Source organism: Oryzias latipes, chromosome 24 (genome assembly GCF_002234675.1).
Source record: "Oryzias latipes chromosome 24, ASM223467v1".
In the NCBI taxonomy this organism is placed as follows: Eukaryota; Metazoa; Chordata; class Actinopteri; order Beloniformes; family Adrianichthyidae; genus Oryzias; species Oryzias latipes.
The window spans coordinates 21360860-21375699 of NC_019882.2; the positions used below are offsets into that span (position 1 = coordinate 21360860).

The 14840-nt window shown below is 42.6% G+C and overlaps 2 protein-coding genes across 3 annotated transcripts; both read right to left on the bottom strand.

The window, feature by feature from the left end:
• Positions 1-1060: 1060 nt before the first annotated feature.
• On the bottom strand, positions 1061-7354 carry gpr63 (G protein-coupled receptor 63). 2 transcript variants are annotated; one of them, XM_020714606.2, is made up of 3 exons: positions 7109-7344; positions 6926-6995; positions 1061-4459 (listed from the first exon to the last, which is right to left on the bottom strand). In XM_020714606.2, the coding sequence occupies exon 3, from the start codon at positions 4354-4356 to the stop codon at positions 3124-3126; it is 1233 nt and encodes a 410-aa protein (XP_020570265.1). In that variant the 5' UTR covers positions 4357-4459; positions 6926-6995; positions 7109-7344; the 3' UTR covers positions 1061-3123. The 2 variants fall into 2 exon arrangements, with proteins under 2 accessions (XP_020570265.1, XP_004083960.1); XM_004083912.4 differs by having other exon boundaries at positions 6926-7354.
• A 1708-nt stretch (positions 7355-9062) lies between these two features.
• ndufaf4 (NADH:ubiquinone oxidoreductase complex assembly factor 4) lies at positions 9063-12076 on the bottom strand. Its single transcript, XM_004083913.4, has 3 exons — positions 11900-12076; positions 11707-11798; positions 9063-10277 (listed from the first exon to the last, which is right to left on the bottom strand). Exons 1-3 carry the CDS (start codon positions 12030-12032, stop codon positions 9981-9983), a joined length of 522 nt encoding a protein of 173 aa, XP_004083961.3. The 5' UTR covers positions 12033-12076; the 3' UTR covers positions 9063-9980.
• Between the last annotated feature and the right edge of the window lie 2764 nt (positions 12077-14840).

Consider the following 14840-nt stretch of genomic DNA (forward strand, 5'->3'; position numbering starts at 1 on the left):
AACACATCATTAAAAGTTACGTTCAATATTAGGAACTGAGGAGAGATCTTGTTAATAGGATTAAAAGATGTCTTAGTGAAACAGAAAATTGTGTATGGAATAAGTCCATAGTCTTTGCCGGTTCGTCTCTGGGCCGGAGACATCTTGAATGCAGAGAATGACTTACTTCGAACCCTAAAGAAAACAACTCAGAGCCTAGACAAGAAGAAGGAGAAGAGGGTGGAGATGGAAAAAAAGACTGGAGACTGGATATGACTGTGATTGGCTGTGAACACAGTGTGCACTTCAGCTATTGTCTCAAAGTCAGGACTAATTCATGAGTGACGTTTGGAGTGAAGAATCAGTAACCCAGCATCCATGTAAAAAAAAAAAAGATCTTCCTGATTGAATTTGTGCCAAAGCTTCCCAATCGTGAAGTGTATCTGTGATTAAGTGAGGAGATGTGAGAGGGACTACAGCCATAGCAGATCGGAAGTTAGTTCTTGGAGATGTTGGGAGAAACCTACCAGCTGAGGTCCTTTAAGAACTCTGTGCAAGGCAAGCTTGAAATGTTGATGCTGTTTTAACCCTTGTATTATCTTAGATGACCCCCCCCCCCCCTTCCATTGACGTGTTCTCCCTACCATGACAAAGGTGGATAAAGGTGGAGATAAAGATTTCATGTAATCCATGGACACCAGTGAAGATCACAAATCATTGAAGAAAAAAGGTTCAGAGCACTGTCTAGTGGGTCTAGATGACCCAACTCCCAATGTTAAAGTGCCTAGGATAGCACAAGGGTTAAGGTAAAAGGGTGGATTTCTCTTGTTTATTCACTGTTTGGATTGAAAACAAATGGGTAACCCTTCCATTTTTGAAAGGATTATTTTAAAAAAAAGGAAAAAAAAGCCTTTTCATCTGAGTAAAGAAAAAAAAAGTTTTTTGTTGGACCAAAAGAAGAATGTAGAGCATAAGATCTGTTACCCTACAGGAAAAACTGGAAGGGAAAAAAAGCTGGAATACTTTCAAAATAAAACTGAAGACCTCCACACAAAACATGCAAGAAGTGCAAATGAGGCTGTTTACCAATGTAAGAAATGTCTACGTTTTTATTATATGCAACAGAACAGACACTGAATTGCACATTTCACCAGATGTAGCAGCATTCTGACTGAATAATAAACTAATTCATAGGCACAATCAAAACATTGAATTACAGATACAGGCTCATAGTGTTATGGCCCCTTCCTCCCCACAACCTTAAGCTGTTGATTTACATGCCTTAAAACTGAATTCACACAACTTAACATGTTTTTTTATGAAATCTGCTCACCAAGAGATGAGGCAACAGTCTGCCCCAAGTAAGAAAAAAATAAGGAAATCAGTCCCACACACTGCCGTTCAGTGCATGTCATGATTCATGACCGGTTATTATTTCTTCCCCAAAACACCGCTTCCATTTAAAGGTTTTTGTGACAATAAATAACATTAAATTGTTCTCAGAAAAGAAGGTAAATTTGCTAAACTGACAAAAGAACTCATTGACTCCAGTCTAATGAAAGTACTGGTTCAATCTAAAACACAAAACCTGGCATCATAAATATGGATCTCATTCTTTATCGGAGTTAGTCTCAACATTTTGCTAAAATTGTGAGGGAATTTTGGCAAAAATCTCCTCATGGCTTCTTCTTGTGACAGCAGCTGCACTGGGTTGCAGTTTTTGGATCTGATGGCTTCAATGAATTCTTTACAGGATAAGAAGGCTTCAGTTTGATTTAAAGGTCTTGAGATTCAGAGAAGCAGAAGAATGTCCCACACACCACATGTAAAGATGGACTACCCAACTCCTCTGCACACAGACTAATGTCAGGAATCCGTCGGACAGCAGCCTGCAGTCAAAGTAACCGTTTCTCTGACAGAACCGGGCTGGGCCGGCCCCTCGCCCCAGTGCTGACCCACTGCCATCCTGTTAGCGCAGCTTTGAAAGCAAGTTTTTGTGAGACCATGGAGAGGTGTCCATCTTTACAGAAGGTCTGTGGGCAGGAGAAATCGCTCTAAGGAGAGGCCGTGCCAGCTCCTGCTCGAGTGCACCAGTATCCTCTAAAAAAATAGGATCAAACATACACCAAGCATTGCAAAGTTGTTACTGTTTTGTGCCGAGTCAGCATGTGGACTGATGACGCAGAAGACCAGGCTAGTCCAGATGTCCCTTAGACCATGTTCTTATAAAAATATGTTTCAAACCCTGATTGCCAACAGCAGTAACTCAGACTGATTGGAACGCTACATCGTAAAGGCCAGGAGGCTTGTCCTGAAATTCCGTATAGAACCAGACGTTAGCAGATGCATTTGACCTAAACATCTTTCCGTGTGGACAGGATGGGGTTTTAGCCGAGAACACAGTGACTGTTGACCTTGGGGGTTAAACTCTAAAAGACCCCCACGGCAAAAAGGTGAACCACCCACAAGACAACAGTCACTTGGTTTAAGTGTAGATCCATCTTTTACAGCACTGCTTCTTCTTTTGTTTTGGCAGGAACTGACATATCGTGCTAAAGTTCAGACCTGAAGCTTTTTTGGAGCAACTGAACAGAACCGTCACTAGTCAAGATCCAAGACAGTCAAACTCTGAATCTCACTTAGGAGAGTTTCCTTAAAAAAATCCAGTGTTTACTGTACAACTGCAAAAACAACAACAATAAAAATAAAGGCACCCCATGTAAATAAATCTTTGAAAATGAATAAACCTCTTTTTTTAAGTATTGTGTGATTTTTCATTTTAACACTTTGAAATACTTGGACTCAGATCTGTTTGGCTGAAAAAAATTCAGAATAAACGGCTCCAGTAGTGTATTAGAACTTTTGATTCTAATCAATTGTTTTTGAATCAAGCAAATAGCTAGGAAGTCTAACATTTAATCTCTGTCAGATTGTGATAACATTAAGGTTTATTTTAGACCATAACCAGAAAAAAGCCACACTGGATTCAAACTACAGCTTTTAGAATGGATCTAAAAGTTGTTTTCTGGAACCCTGCGCCAATGAAATGTAGTGCCACATTCAGCCTGAAGAACCACCCGGAGAAGTCCAAAACCGAAACCCAGAGGAGCACGGTGTGCTAACAGTGTTAGAGTGGAACTCCCTTCAAACCACAGACCGATGCTCTCCACATACATACACAGCGCTGGGCTGTATGCGCCTCTTTGTGTTCCCTGGTAGCTGAGGAAGAAACTTGAAGTATTTGGGCATCAGGTCAAGGCAGGCATCGCGGAACTTTTTGATCCGCCAGTAGTAAATGAGTGGGTTGAGGGCTGACTTGAGGTAGCATAACCACAGGAGCCACGTGCTGATTTGAAAAAAACTGTTTTTGTGGTAGAAGTCATCGCTGAAGATGGTCACCAGGCTGTACGCGGTGAAGGGGGCCCAGCACACTGTAAAGACAGAGAAGAGGATGAGGATGGTGGTGAAGGCACGGGTCTTGAAGCTCATGTCGATGTTCATCTGGAAAGGCCTCTGCAGGCTCAGCAGGCCCAGTTTGCTGGCCTGGCTCAGACACATGCCATCCGGGTGGCTGTGGATGCGGATGGCGTTGTGCCGGATGGTGTTCAGGATCCCCATGAACGTGTACAGCATGACCAAGAACGGAATGAAGAAGAACGCCAACATGAGGATCAGTACATAGGCGTGGTAACCAGGCTCAGTGCTGTATCCAAAAACACACTGGGGAGCCCTGGGAGGGGTATCCAGAGGGGGGAAACCAACCGATAGAGGGAAGGAGATGATGAAAGAGAGTCCCCAGGTGACCACTATGAGACACTTTGCTCGTTGTGGGCTGAGTTTGTCTTGTTTCTGGACAATGATGAGGAAACGATCGATGCTTATTATAAGCAGAACAGCCACTCCCTCCATCACAAACAACCAAAACAACATGGCTGAAACGCGACAGAACAGGGTTCCAAAAATCCAGTTCGTGGTCACCACCGTGACCAGAGCAAACGGCATGTTCAGGATAGCCAGCATCATGTCGGCAAACGCCAGGCTGGCCAGCAGAATGTTGATGGCTGAGCGCATGGCTGAGCGCTGGTACACCATCAGGCACACCACCACATTCCCGGAAAGGGCCACGAGCAAGATGGTGATCATCGCAAAACTGAAGAAGATCTGCAGGGGGAGGCTGACGCTCTGGCGGATATCTTGGGCCTGAGCTGTTGGGGTGATCGCCACTGGTGGAGACCGGGAGCCCACAGAAACATTGGCCGCTGAGATGTCCTCCATCAGCAGCTTCTTGGAAAGGCTCAAAATCCCGGTGACAAGCAAGCAGTAGCTGTTGTTGCTGCCCAGCGCTTCAGAACGGGAACGAGCCAGAGAGTGAACCATTCTTCCCACACCGGCATTTTTACTGGGGGGCCGATGCTGGACACACTGCAGCAGATGTGGTCGCCTCAGCCCACCATGGTGCCCTGGTCCAGGTCACCAGATCCTAGAAAGTAAAGAAATGTTAGTAGACAGCCGGACAAGAACAGTGAAAACACTGTGATAACAATGCACTATATCCACACAAAATGAGTCTTTTTCCTCATGGTGGCCCTAAGCACACAAATGAAATGAACAGCTCCACCCTTGTTCCAGAGCACACATGTTTTTATGCGGCGCTGCTCAAGCACACATGGTTTTGTAGGCAGCCATTAAAAAGTCTATGCAAAGGCTGATAAACATGGTCAGATCAATGTGCTTTGGAACCAGGGTTGGGAAACACTGTTTCAAAAAGAGTAAAAGGTCCATGTGTCAGGCAATGTGCATCATGAGACGCTCGGATTCTTCCATTTAAACGGACACACAACGGCCTGGAGTTTGGAGGAATGAAGAAGGGTTTCAGAAATCACTGAGTAAACTAGTGTTTTCCTCACTGTAACGCAGTCCAACTTTCTAAGTCTCGCTGTCAGCGGATGTTTTTTGGGTCATTCTGGTAGCCTTAACGCTGTGTTCTGTGTCCTGATTGGCTATGAACTATTGTCAATCAATCTTCTCTATACATAATGTGTTCAGCTTGACAAATCTACATAAATCTTCAACTATAATGACATCTTTGTTTTCATTCTATAATTGTTTGAATCCCATAAATGTTTCTCTTTCTTTATTATAGAATCTTCCTCCATTTTTTTGCTGCTAAACTCCTTTTATAATTTTTCATCTATTTTAACCATTCAACTATTCAAATGTTCGGCTCTTTCAGCTTTTTCCAGCTGTGAATTTTGGTCCTTCAAATCCTTGAACTTTTCAAGATATTCCAGGATTTTTGCCTCCATTGAAATACATGGGGAATCCTTGGAGCAGAGGCTCTGCTGGTTCGATACCCGCATCTGAAAAAAGTGAAAAACACCCTAAAAACATCTAAACAGTCTGGTTGACTGTTACTGCCACATGTGAAGGCGGGAACATGTCCAGCTGTCAAAGAACACAGAAGGACTTTGGTCAAATCCTGTCATAAAAGTTGCCCACTTATAAGCGATACAAACAACGGAGGCTCTAACTTCCTACTGCCAAGTATCTACAACCGCTCCACATGAGGAGGCCGGACCTGATGGATACTCAGAGACCGATCGACCGCTGCTGTGATACCGGGATAAGCTGCTGTTCAACTGATAGTGTTGTCGTGTCAGCAAGACAGTCACCAGACAAAAGACGTGGGATAAACACGCCAGCGGCTGAAGAGCTGGGAAGACCGAGCTCCATCCTGACCGCCTAAAGGTTAGCTGCAGTTATCACACGCTGATGAATGACAGGAAGCCCCCCCTCCTCTGAAACACACAGGAACCTGCAGCCCCCGAACAGCAAACGATGACAATGTATCATGAAAAGAGCCATCCCTACAGGGAGAATGTTCCTGCAAACAACAGTTGAAAAGAATAGTCATCGAAAAAAAAAAAAATAATAATAATAATAATAATAATAATTTAACTGCTTAAAAGAATAGTCATCGTTGGCAATGTTTGCTAACTGAATTTCACTAACAAATTAAAAAAAAAATGTTCATAAACACACGTGTTTTAGAGCACCATAGGGAGGGGGGCATGGCTGTTCCCCTACCCCGCCCCAGCACCATGGGCGGGGGCATGGCTGTTTCCCTATACCCCGCTCCAGCACCATAGGGAGGGGGGCATGGCTGTTCCCCTACCCCGCCCCAGCACCATGGGCGGGGGCATGGCTGTTCCCCTACCCCGCCCCAGCACCATGGGCGGGGGCATGGCTGTTCCCCTATACCCCGCCCCAGCACCATGGGCGGGGGCATGGCTGTTCCCCTATACCCCGCCCCAACACCATGGGGAGGGGGCATGGCTAAATGGGTTAATAATATTATTACTACGTATGCTTTTATATGACAGAAACCTCAGGAGTCTCATGAGTGGACTCCACAAAAGGCAAAAGCAGGTTTTAGTGATGCCATGAGGTGGATTCCTGATTTTTTACAGGCCAATCAGAGGCTCTTGATCATGGATGAGCCAGGCTGCACAGAGCAGCCATGGTGAGATACCAGCAAACATGTCCATCAGCCATGACAGAGACCGTTTCAAAGCCTCCACAAAACCACCACCCTGGAAAAATGAGCTGGGTCCTCCGGATTCACTTACATTCTTGCTCTGGGTTTTCATTTACGTTTGGAGAAAACCCAGAAAAACTGAACTTTTAAGAAATATGGAATGTAAAATAGAAGAAAGAATGATTAAAACTAGTGCATATCTGTTCAAATAGACCAATAAGGGCTCTGATCTAGAAAAAAATAACATTCCACCAGTAAATTAGTATCAGGCGTTCTGTTCCGACCGGACAAAAAAGGCTGAGACTCAGATTATGGTTAAATGGTGATCAGATTATCATCTGGCCGTGACAGATGTTTTCTTGTCACAGCAGGTGAGTCGGATTCGGTGCAGCGTGTTCCCGGTGATACCTGCATGTGTCTCCCCTGCTGGAAGTGATGAACTCCCCCATGTCGCACCAGCAGCTGCCTCCTCCTCCGCCTGCAGAGAAAAACCAGGCGTTCTTCGAAGTAACCCCACTTTTGATCCCAGATCCGGGCCTTTTGGTGGGGTTTTTTAGGCACGGAGCGGCGTCCGCGGGTGTCTCCACCTACACAAACGGCGATGTGAAATCCGCGCTCGCATTTTGAGGCTTTGCTTCTTCCTGCGGCGCAGATTCATCCGCCTGTTCATCAAAGAGTAAACGGCAACAAGTTCCGCTGTTTTCTTTTATCCACGTGAGACGCGCGAGCCGACTTCCAACATCAAATGCAGCAAAAGCCTTTCATGTTCCGACTGTCTGATACATTGTTGAAAACTAGTGTCGGTGTTTGTGACGCCGGCGCGAAACACCGACTTTCACTTCCTGACTGGACTTTCGAAATAAAAGACCCACAACAAGAATTTCATTAGGAAAGCGTTTTTAACGACTTAAAAACTGTACAAAAGTGAAAGTATTTCTGCTGTGGTCACTCTTAGGCTTAATATAAATTAAAGGTGAAAAAAAAATCCCGTAAACATTGCCCACAAAAGTAAAATACTTTGGCCTAAAACAAATCCATCTCACATTTTCTATCAGTTTAGTTACATAATGAAACACTTTGATAGCCTATATTAAAACAGTACAAAAATGAAGAGAAATTTATAGAGAAATAAGAGAAATTTATAGGATAAAGCTTTTGCTATGATGCCTGAAATAAACTGAAGAGTGCAACACTTCGATTGTTCAGACCATAATTAATGTATTTGTGACCAATTTGTGAGAATGCATTGTCCAGACTGGCGTTGGGTTTGTCCTCGCCACCTTTCTTGTGGTGTCCTTTTTCCGCTTATATCCTTTATTAATCCCAGTATTTCTAGGCTTTAAGAAGCCCCCTGGAGCTTTTTGTTGCAGCCTGTTTTGTGTCTAATCCAGGTACACTTGAAAAACAGGAATGTTTATGACCAAAAAATTAAATAAATGTTAAATCAAATTTTAGTAATCATACTTCAGAAACAAAACAGTTTCTCAATCAATGCAATAAATAATAAATAAAACAACTACTTCAATCCGTTCTCTTCACCCCTTCTGTCCAGTTGGTTTAATTCATTGCAAAAGCCTCTTGTTTAATAAGCACTTGCTATACTTTCTCCGTGTAACCTGATGTCCAGTGCCTGCTTTAATAAAAAAAAAAAAAAAACTTTTTTTTTTAAAAATAAACCTGCAGTTAACAATTCAGCTGCCAAAGTAAATGCTCTATAGAAAAAAAGAACAACTAAATGTGAGGAAGTCTCTAATGGCTAAATGAGGGTAACAGTCTTGTCTTCTAAATCACTGTTTTTTTACTGTAATCATAATAAATGCATATATCAAGAGAATTCCGAAAACATATAAAAACAATTGACATTACTGTCAAACTACTGTCCCCTTCTTTTAAATGTTTTACTGTGAAAGCAACGTCCCAAAGCTTCCGCTCACACGTGCCCACTTCCACACTAACTTCACTCTCCTTTGCTCTCGTGAGAACTGACACCCACAGAAGCCAGTGGCTCTGGCAGCAGTGGAGTCTTTCGGGAACATGCGTGTCTGCGCATGCTCCAGTGCACAGGAAGGGCTCATCTGGCGGGAGGAAGGGCTCCTTTTGGGCAAACGAGGATGTTTGCAGAAGATGAAAAATGGAAATGTGGAGACTAAAGAAGCACCTTTTCTATGTATCAGCCGATACTAAATCATCAAAAGTTAATACGAAAGACAAATTAACTGTATTATTGGTGTATATTTACTGACAAACTCCATTCTCTACTTCTGTATTTAATTGACTGTAGACATTTTCCAAGTCTGGGAATTTGATTCCCAGGAAAAACCAACACCCTCTGCCATATTTGTGCCTTACATGAGTTGCCATTCTTTCCATTTGTTTCTTGTTTACCAGCAGGTCTCTGTTTCCAGTTTTGCTCTCGAATTTGGGATTTTTTTTAGGGAAAACTGTAACTCAGGAACACACGTGCTTTTGTTGAGTGCTCCCTCCAGAATCTGTTGAACCCTGGTTATAAGTTCATCTCAGCAAATGACTCAAACAGCAAAAAAGCCCCACATGGATACTTCTTTTATTTTGAAAAATTGCATGAATGCGATGGACACCTCCACATCTGTAAATTCACTCCCAGTGTTTCAATTTGTAGTTGCCTTCTCCTTCACGTCTGAACATATCTTCCTGCTGCGTGAACATCCTGATGCACCAAAGCTGCACATGGATGAGACCCAGGATCCCCGATTTTTGTCGAGCAAATTTATCAGCCACTTCAGGAAAAATGTACCAGCGTGAAGTTTATGGAGTTTCTGCAGCTGTTTTTCAGCAGAACCTCTGCTCCAGCGAGCTTGTAGAAGATGGGCAATGGTTCATTTGAAAGTCAATCACCTCTGTGGGACTACAGATCTCACCTTCAGGACAAGAGTGGAATTGCTTCAACAACGTTCTTTCGACATAATACAACTAAAGCAGCAGCAGCGGTTTGAGAAAGATCAACTGCTGCAGAAAAGAGTCCTGAAGTTACACTCCAAAGCTACACATACAGAGTCGTCCGCTCACTTTCACACTGAGACTGGGTCCAAAATGACCCGTCCAGCCTGAAACCGGACTCAGTGGAGACCGGACAGGAGCAGAAGTTTCTCTGAACAGTCAGGTGGACGGAAATACTCATCAACGGACAAGACACGATGACATGAAAAGGCCTGAAGAAGAAAAATAAAACAGCAGAAAATTCCCGTGGAGCTGCATCAATGAGGCCTAATCTGGATGTATCTGAAGGCTTTTTTCATGCCGATCTGAGTTTAAACTGGTTTATTTCTGAATATGAGGAACCAGTAGAATTACAGAGGAAGAGCAGAGATCTGAGCTTAATGGCTGAACTCTCTAGACATCGTTCAAGTATTCCAGAAAATCACTTTTTACACCAAACACTGAGTGACATAAATAAATGAGGTCAAAGTTCCTCCTCCACTGCCTCCTAAGACGCCTTGATCTGATTGGCAGTTCGGGTTTTGGGCGGTATGATCTCGACCTTGAAGGGGACAAAAAACTCCAGAGCAGCTTTAGTGTCCTTAAAGTCCAGAAAATACTCCTGCGCTATCTTTTCAGGCGTCCACGTCTGAGGCTGGTGCTGGTGACTGCCGAGGGCCTTGACGGCTTCTGCGATGGTCAGCTTGCCTTTGGGGACGTTGGTGAGGCCGTACGCGTATCCTGGGATGTGGACTCGCGTGGGCCTCCTCTCGGATTGCAGAGCCTCAGGAGCTTCCTTCAACGCCTGCGGGGGAAAAACAAGGCTGGCTGAATTTCGCAGGGCATCTGCAGTCCCCCATAGCCTCGGGACACAGACCCAAACACTCCTGGTAGGACAGCAAATAAGGTAAAAAACTTTTTCTGTGATTATTGTCATTGATCTTTTCTCCCCCTCACGTCACAGCAGGATGGAACCTGGATATGTAAAGATGCTGCTTGGTCATAATTTCCACAGGTCTGTGCAGGAATCTAAACATCCTTCACATCTGATGGCGCATGCTCTCCTTCTTTCACACTGGCAGACTGCCCCCTGGTGGAGGCTGTGGGTGATGAGGACTAAATGCTGCCAGCAGAATCCACAAAGCCCAAATCCAATGAAAATTGTGTTTTTTAAACCATATTCTTGCAGCATTTCTCTCTTGGTGGAAGACATATATAAAAAATATTCAGATCAAAAGTATGTTTCTTAGTATCAAATCGTTGCTGATCCGGAACAAAAAAAAAAACACCATTTGAAAAGGCTGTCAGTTATGACAAAGCAACTGAAAGGGGCGGGGGCAAAGTCTCCAGTCTCTGCTCCATTCTGATCTGTCAGACAAATCGATCCATGTACGTCTCTGTTTTCCTTCTCTGAGCTGGCATCTAAACTGTACAGCTGGATAGCTCTGATATTGCTCACCATTTTTGTTGTACCACTAATGTTAGGTTGGGGTTGTGAGGGGCTGTAAGCTAGTGGGAAAAAGTGTAAACATGGGATATCGGCAGAGGCTTACTTCCGCACAGACAATCCCGCCTACAACTTATTAGTCAGTTTCTGATGAACTTTGTTCTTGAAAATGACATTTTGGCTTTAAAAAAAGCATAATCAGGATTAAAGGACCACCGGGAACACTGACGGAGTGGGACTCTAAACACCTTCTTTACTACAGTTCCCATCTAAAATATGCATAACTTTCACTGAGATGAAGTGTTACAGTTCATCAAACCCCTTTGTGTTTCTGGAGGATTTCTGTTTCTTCATTCTCTCTTCCTGCCAACACTGGTGAACATTTTTATCAGCAGCCTTTTGCTCTGTTAACTTGACATTTGAGTGTGAGTGTTGGGTTCAATTGAAGCGATGGTCCATCCATTGTCTTCCTCTTCTCCTGGCTTTGGGATTTGGGTGCAGCAGACTCAGAGAGGAAGCTCAGACCTCCTGAGACATTTCCAGGTCAGCTGGGAGCAGAAATGTCTTCGGGGTTCTGGTTCTGTTGTGGGCCTCCTCGAGGTGTACCGCTGGAATTCAACCGTCTCAGGTGGAATCTCGCGATACGGAGTAGTCGCAGGTCTGCCCAAGTATCCACGTAAATTTGTGAGCTTTAAAGGTTTAAAAAATATTTCATACGGAAAACACTAAACTGACTCATCTAAACCATCCTAAACCGTTCAGAACCAACAGAACCGGACGCTCTGACCTCTGCTGTGGCAGCCGGGTCTGTGGACTCCACGTACACGGACCGGAGGAGTTCGTGGAGCGGCTCGTTCTTCTGTCGAACCGACTCAGAGACTGGAAGGAGAGCAGAGAGGTGAACGGCTCCTCCATCATCATGACCCCGAAGGGAAAAGAGACACACATGACATGCGGCAGAGAAAGCTGGGCCCACTCACCGTCCGAACCGGGAAGAGGCGGCTCTGGAACCGCGTGTCGGGGCGCCGCCGTGGGCTTCTCCTTAGAAAGTTCTCTAAAGACTCGGTTTTCCAGGTTAAAGTTTCGGAACAACCGGGCGATCCGACCTCCCATGTTGGATAACTTCTCCCTGACAATTGTCAATAAAGTTTATTCAAACTGGAAGTTCTACTTAGAGTTGGAGGGAAAACGACAGCGCCACCTTCCGGTTGGGTGACTTTGTTTTCAATTCTCACCCCAACAAGAATCAGGAATAAGTTTTAAAGACAAGTCATGTATTATAGATTCATTACGCACAGCATGTTATATTTTATGTTTTATGTTTTTTTTATTATATTTTATGTGTTTTGAATTCATATGTTGACAGAAATAATCCTCCAACTCAGCATGGAATAAAATATTCTATCGAGTTAACAAAAAGAGATTTTAACAGAAATGTTGGCCCCCTAAAATAAAGGCACTCCTCACATAAGAAGACCCTGATTGATTTGGTTTATTTGAGGCTATTTCAGCAATAAAAGAAAATAAAAAAGAGAACAAAACAAAAAAGGAAATACATCTAATATTTTTAAGGTTGAAATGATTTATTATCTTCTAAGAAAAGAATAATAAATGATGCCATCTTCTTGACTTTATAATTTTTTCTAATAGTACAAACACACAATGCACATTAAATCCATTAATTATAATGGCTGACACATAGTTTGATTAATTAATTGAATGGAAGAAGGAATAAATAAAGTATATAAATAGACCCCTGGAATAATGGCAATCGTTTATTAAAGCATGGAGAAAATCAGTCTGTGGCCAAGCAGAGATAACAGCTTTGGCCTTCTTCAGTGTTTTTGCATTTTTAACTCCAGTGTCTGGTATCCCCCCAGTCAACCAGTTTCAGGGATACAACAACCTTCAATCAAGAGCCGGTGCTTAAAGTAGCTAGAAAATGAACTAAGGATCACTGTGAACAAGGTCACAGCGATGCACAGGTCTTGATTTCCTCAGATAAGACACCTGTGAAATAGGGTCAGGTTTGACCCCTTCAAACCTGGATTATTTCCAATTACATGAAAACTTTTTCGTCAGTGTTTTTTCTGTTCAAGATGATGTTAAATGTTAAAACGGTATGTTGCAAATGATCAACATATGACATAAAAGGGGGTTTAGGTTGGCTTGACACCATGAATGCATCAGATGAAGTTCATGTTGTGGAACAGCCAATGTTTCTTGAAAGTCCGACTCCTGCAGCAGTCCTTACAGGTGTTGGCTGTGCTTTACAAACCTATGAAGACTGTGGTTATTTCAGTTGCTCGGGAATCATTTTAACCACATTTTTTCCCCCTATCTATAACCTTTTTAAGCATGTGCTTGAATGCAACAGTCTTAACAGCTAAGTTATTTCGAAATATCCTTTTTTGTTGTCCTCATCTTTTTGGAGGCTTATAATAATGGGTTGTCAAATCTGTAGTCATCGGACTATAGATTTGACTTGACTTGTTACTGTTTTAGTCTAAAAAAATATCTGTATTTAATACAAAATGCTTGAGAACAACAGCTAATCATCTATGCGTGTGTGTTTAAAAGGAAGGGATAAGACTTAAACCAACATAAAGCCAGCAGCACTGGAAGGTTTCATTTATTGGATGAAGGTCAGAGAACAAAACAACAAGAAAAGCTGGCCTCTGTAAGAGGAAGGGCTTTCTGCAAAGAATGATGGATGTCAATAAAAGATCAATATCAGATGATTCCGAGTAACTTCTGAGCTCTGCATCAGTTGGTGTGCATTGGAATAACAAAAACAAAAAAAAACATAGCTGTCTCCCAAAGCAGAGTTTTTATTCCAACAATGAAAAGTGCAACAGTGGTGCCTGATGCTTCATGAAGCTTTGGCGCAATCTCAATAAAAACTTGAGGCCCACCCAGCGTAGTTTTTACAGAACAAAATAATTATTTTTCAACTGCTCCAGATTCACAATGATTTGAATAAGAACATACCCAGAAACACAATTTTTCACCTAATTTTCTTTCTCCTCTTAAGACCCAAGCAAATATTTAAGCCGACCCTCTAAACATGTAGTCACAGGAGTCTAGTTAAGCAGAATTAACTACTGTGGTAGTATAACCTAAAATGTGATGTCCACGCTGATGCCACGTCCTAAGAGGTTTCTTCATCAGAGAAATGCCACAAGAACACATTAAAACACCAAGAACACAATTTTCATCTGAGTGGGTTTTTACAGTAATGTTTAGAATAAGCAACAAGTTAGCCTTTAAAGAAAAGCTCTAAGACGGGCTGATCATCAACATTAACCATGAATTTAAGACTCAACTGTTGTGTCTTCAGTGATGTAAAGTATCAGTGTCCAGAACCAGTCTCAGAGACCTTTTCATGTGATGAAAATTATGAATGCACACCTATGTATAGTCATTTTATTCATGGACAATATAAAAAGAGACAAAAAATATATACATATTCATCTTGCTTTAACATATTAACATTTGTGATTGTCTCCGTGATCTACAGAACAGACACCATCAGATGAGGTGATGGGGTTTCAGTGGCTGAACTTTAGACACTGAGGTCCCTGTAAACTATTCTCCAGAAAGTTTTAATGTAAACCATGATCTGGCTTTACCTCAACTCACTGCCAAGGATCATTTGTGTTATCCTGGACAAGCACTAAATTTGAGGATTTGAGCAAAAAAAGGCCACTCTTCCAAGGACAAGTTGAGATTTAAATGGCGTATGCCTCTTCTTTCACACTTTGTCTCCCTCAGACTGCTAAGACAAACAATATTGGTGTTTGCCTTCTGCATGAAAAGACCCCAAACTGGGTGAAAAAACAAAATACTTTGTTAGAATTTGTGGGATTAAGTATTTCAAACTTCCTTTTAAAAACATTTTTATTTTATTTAATCTGAATT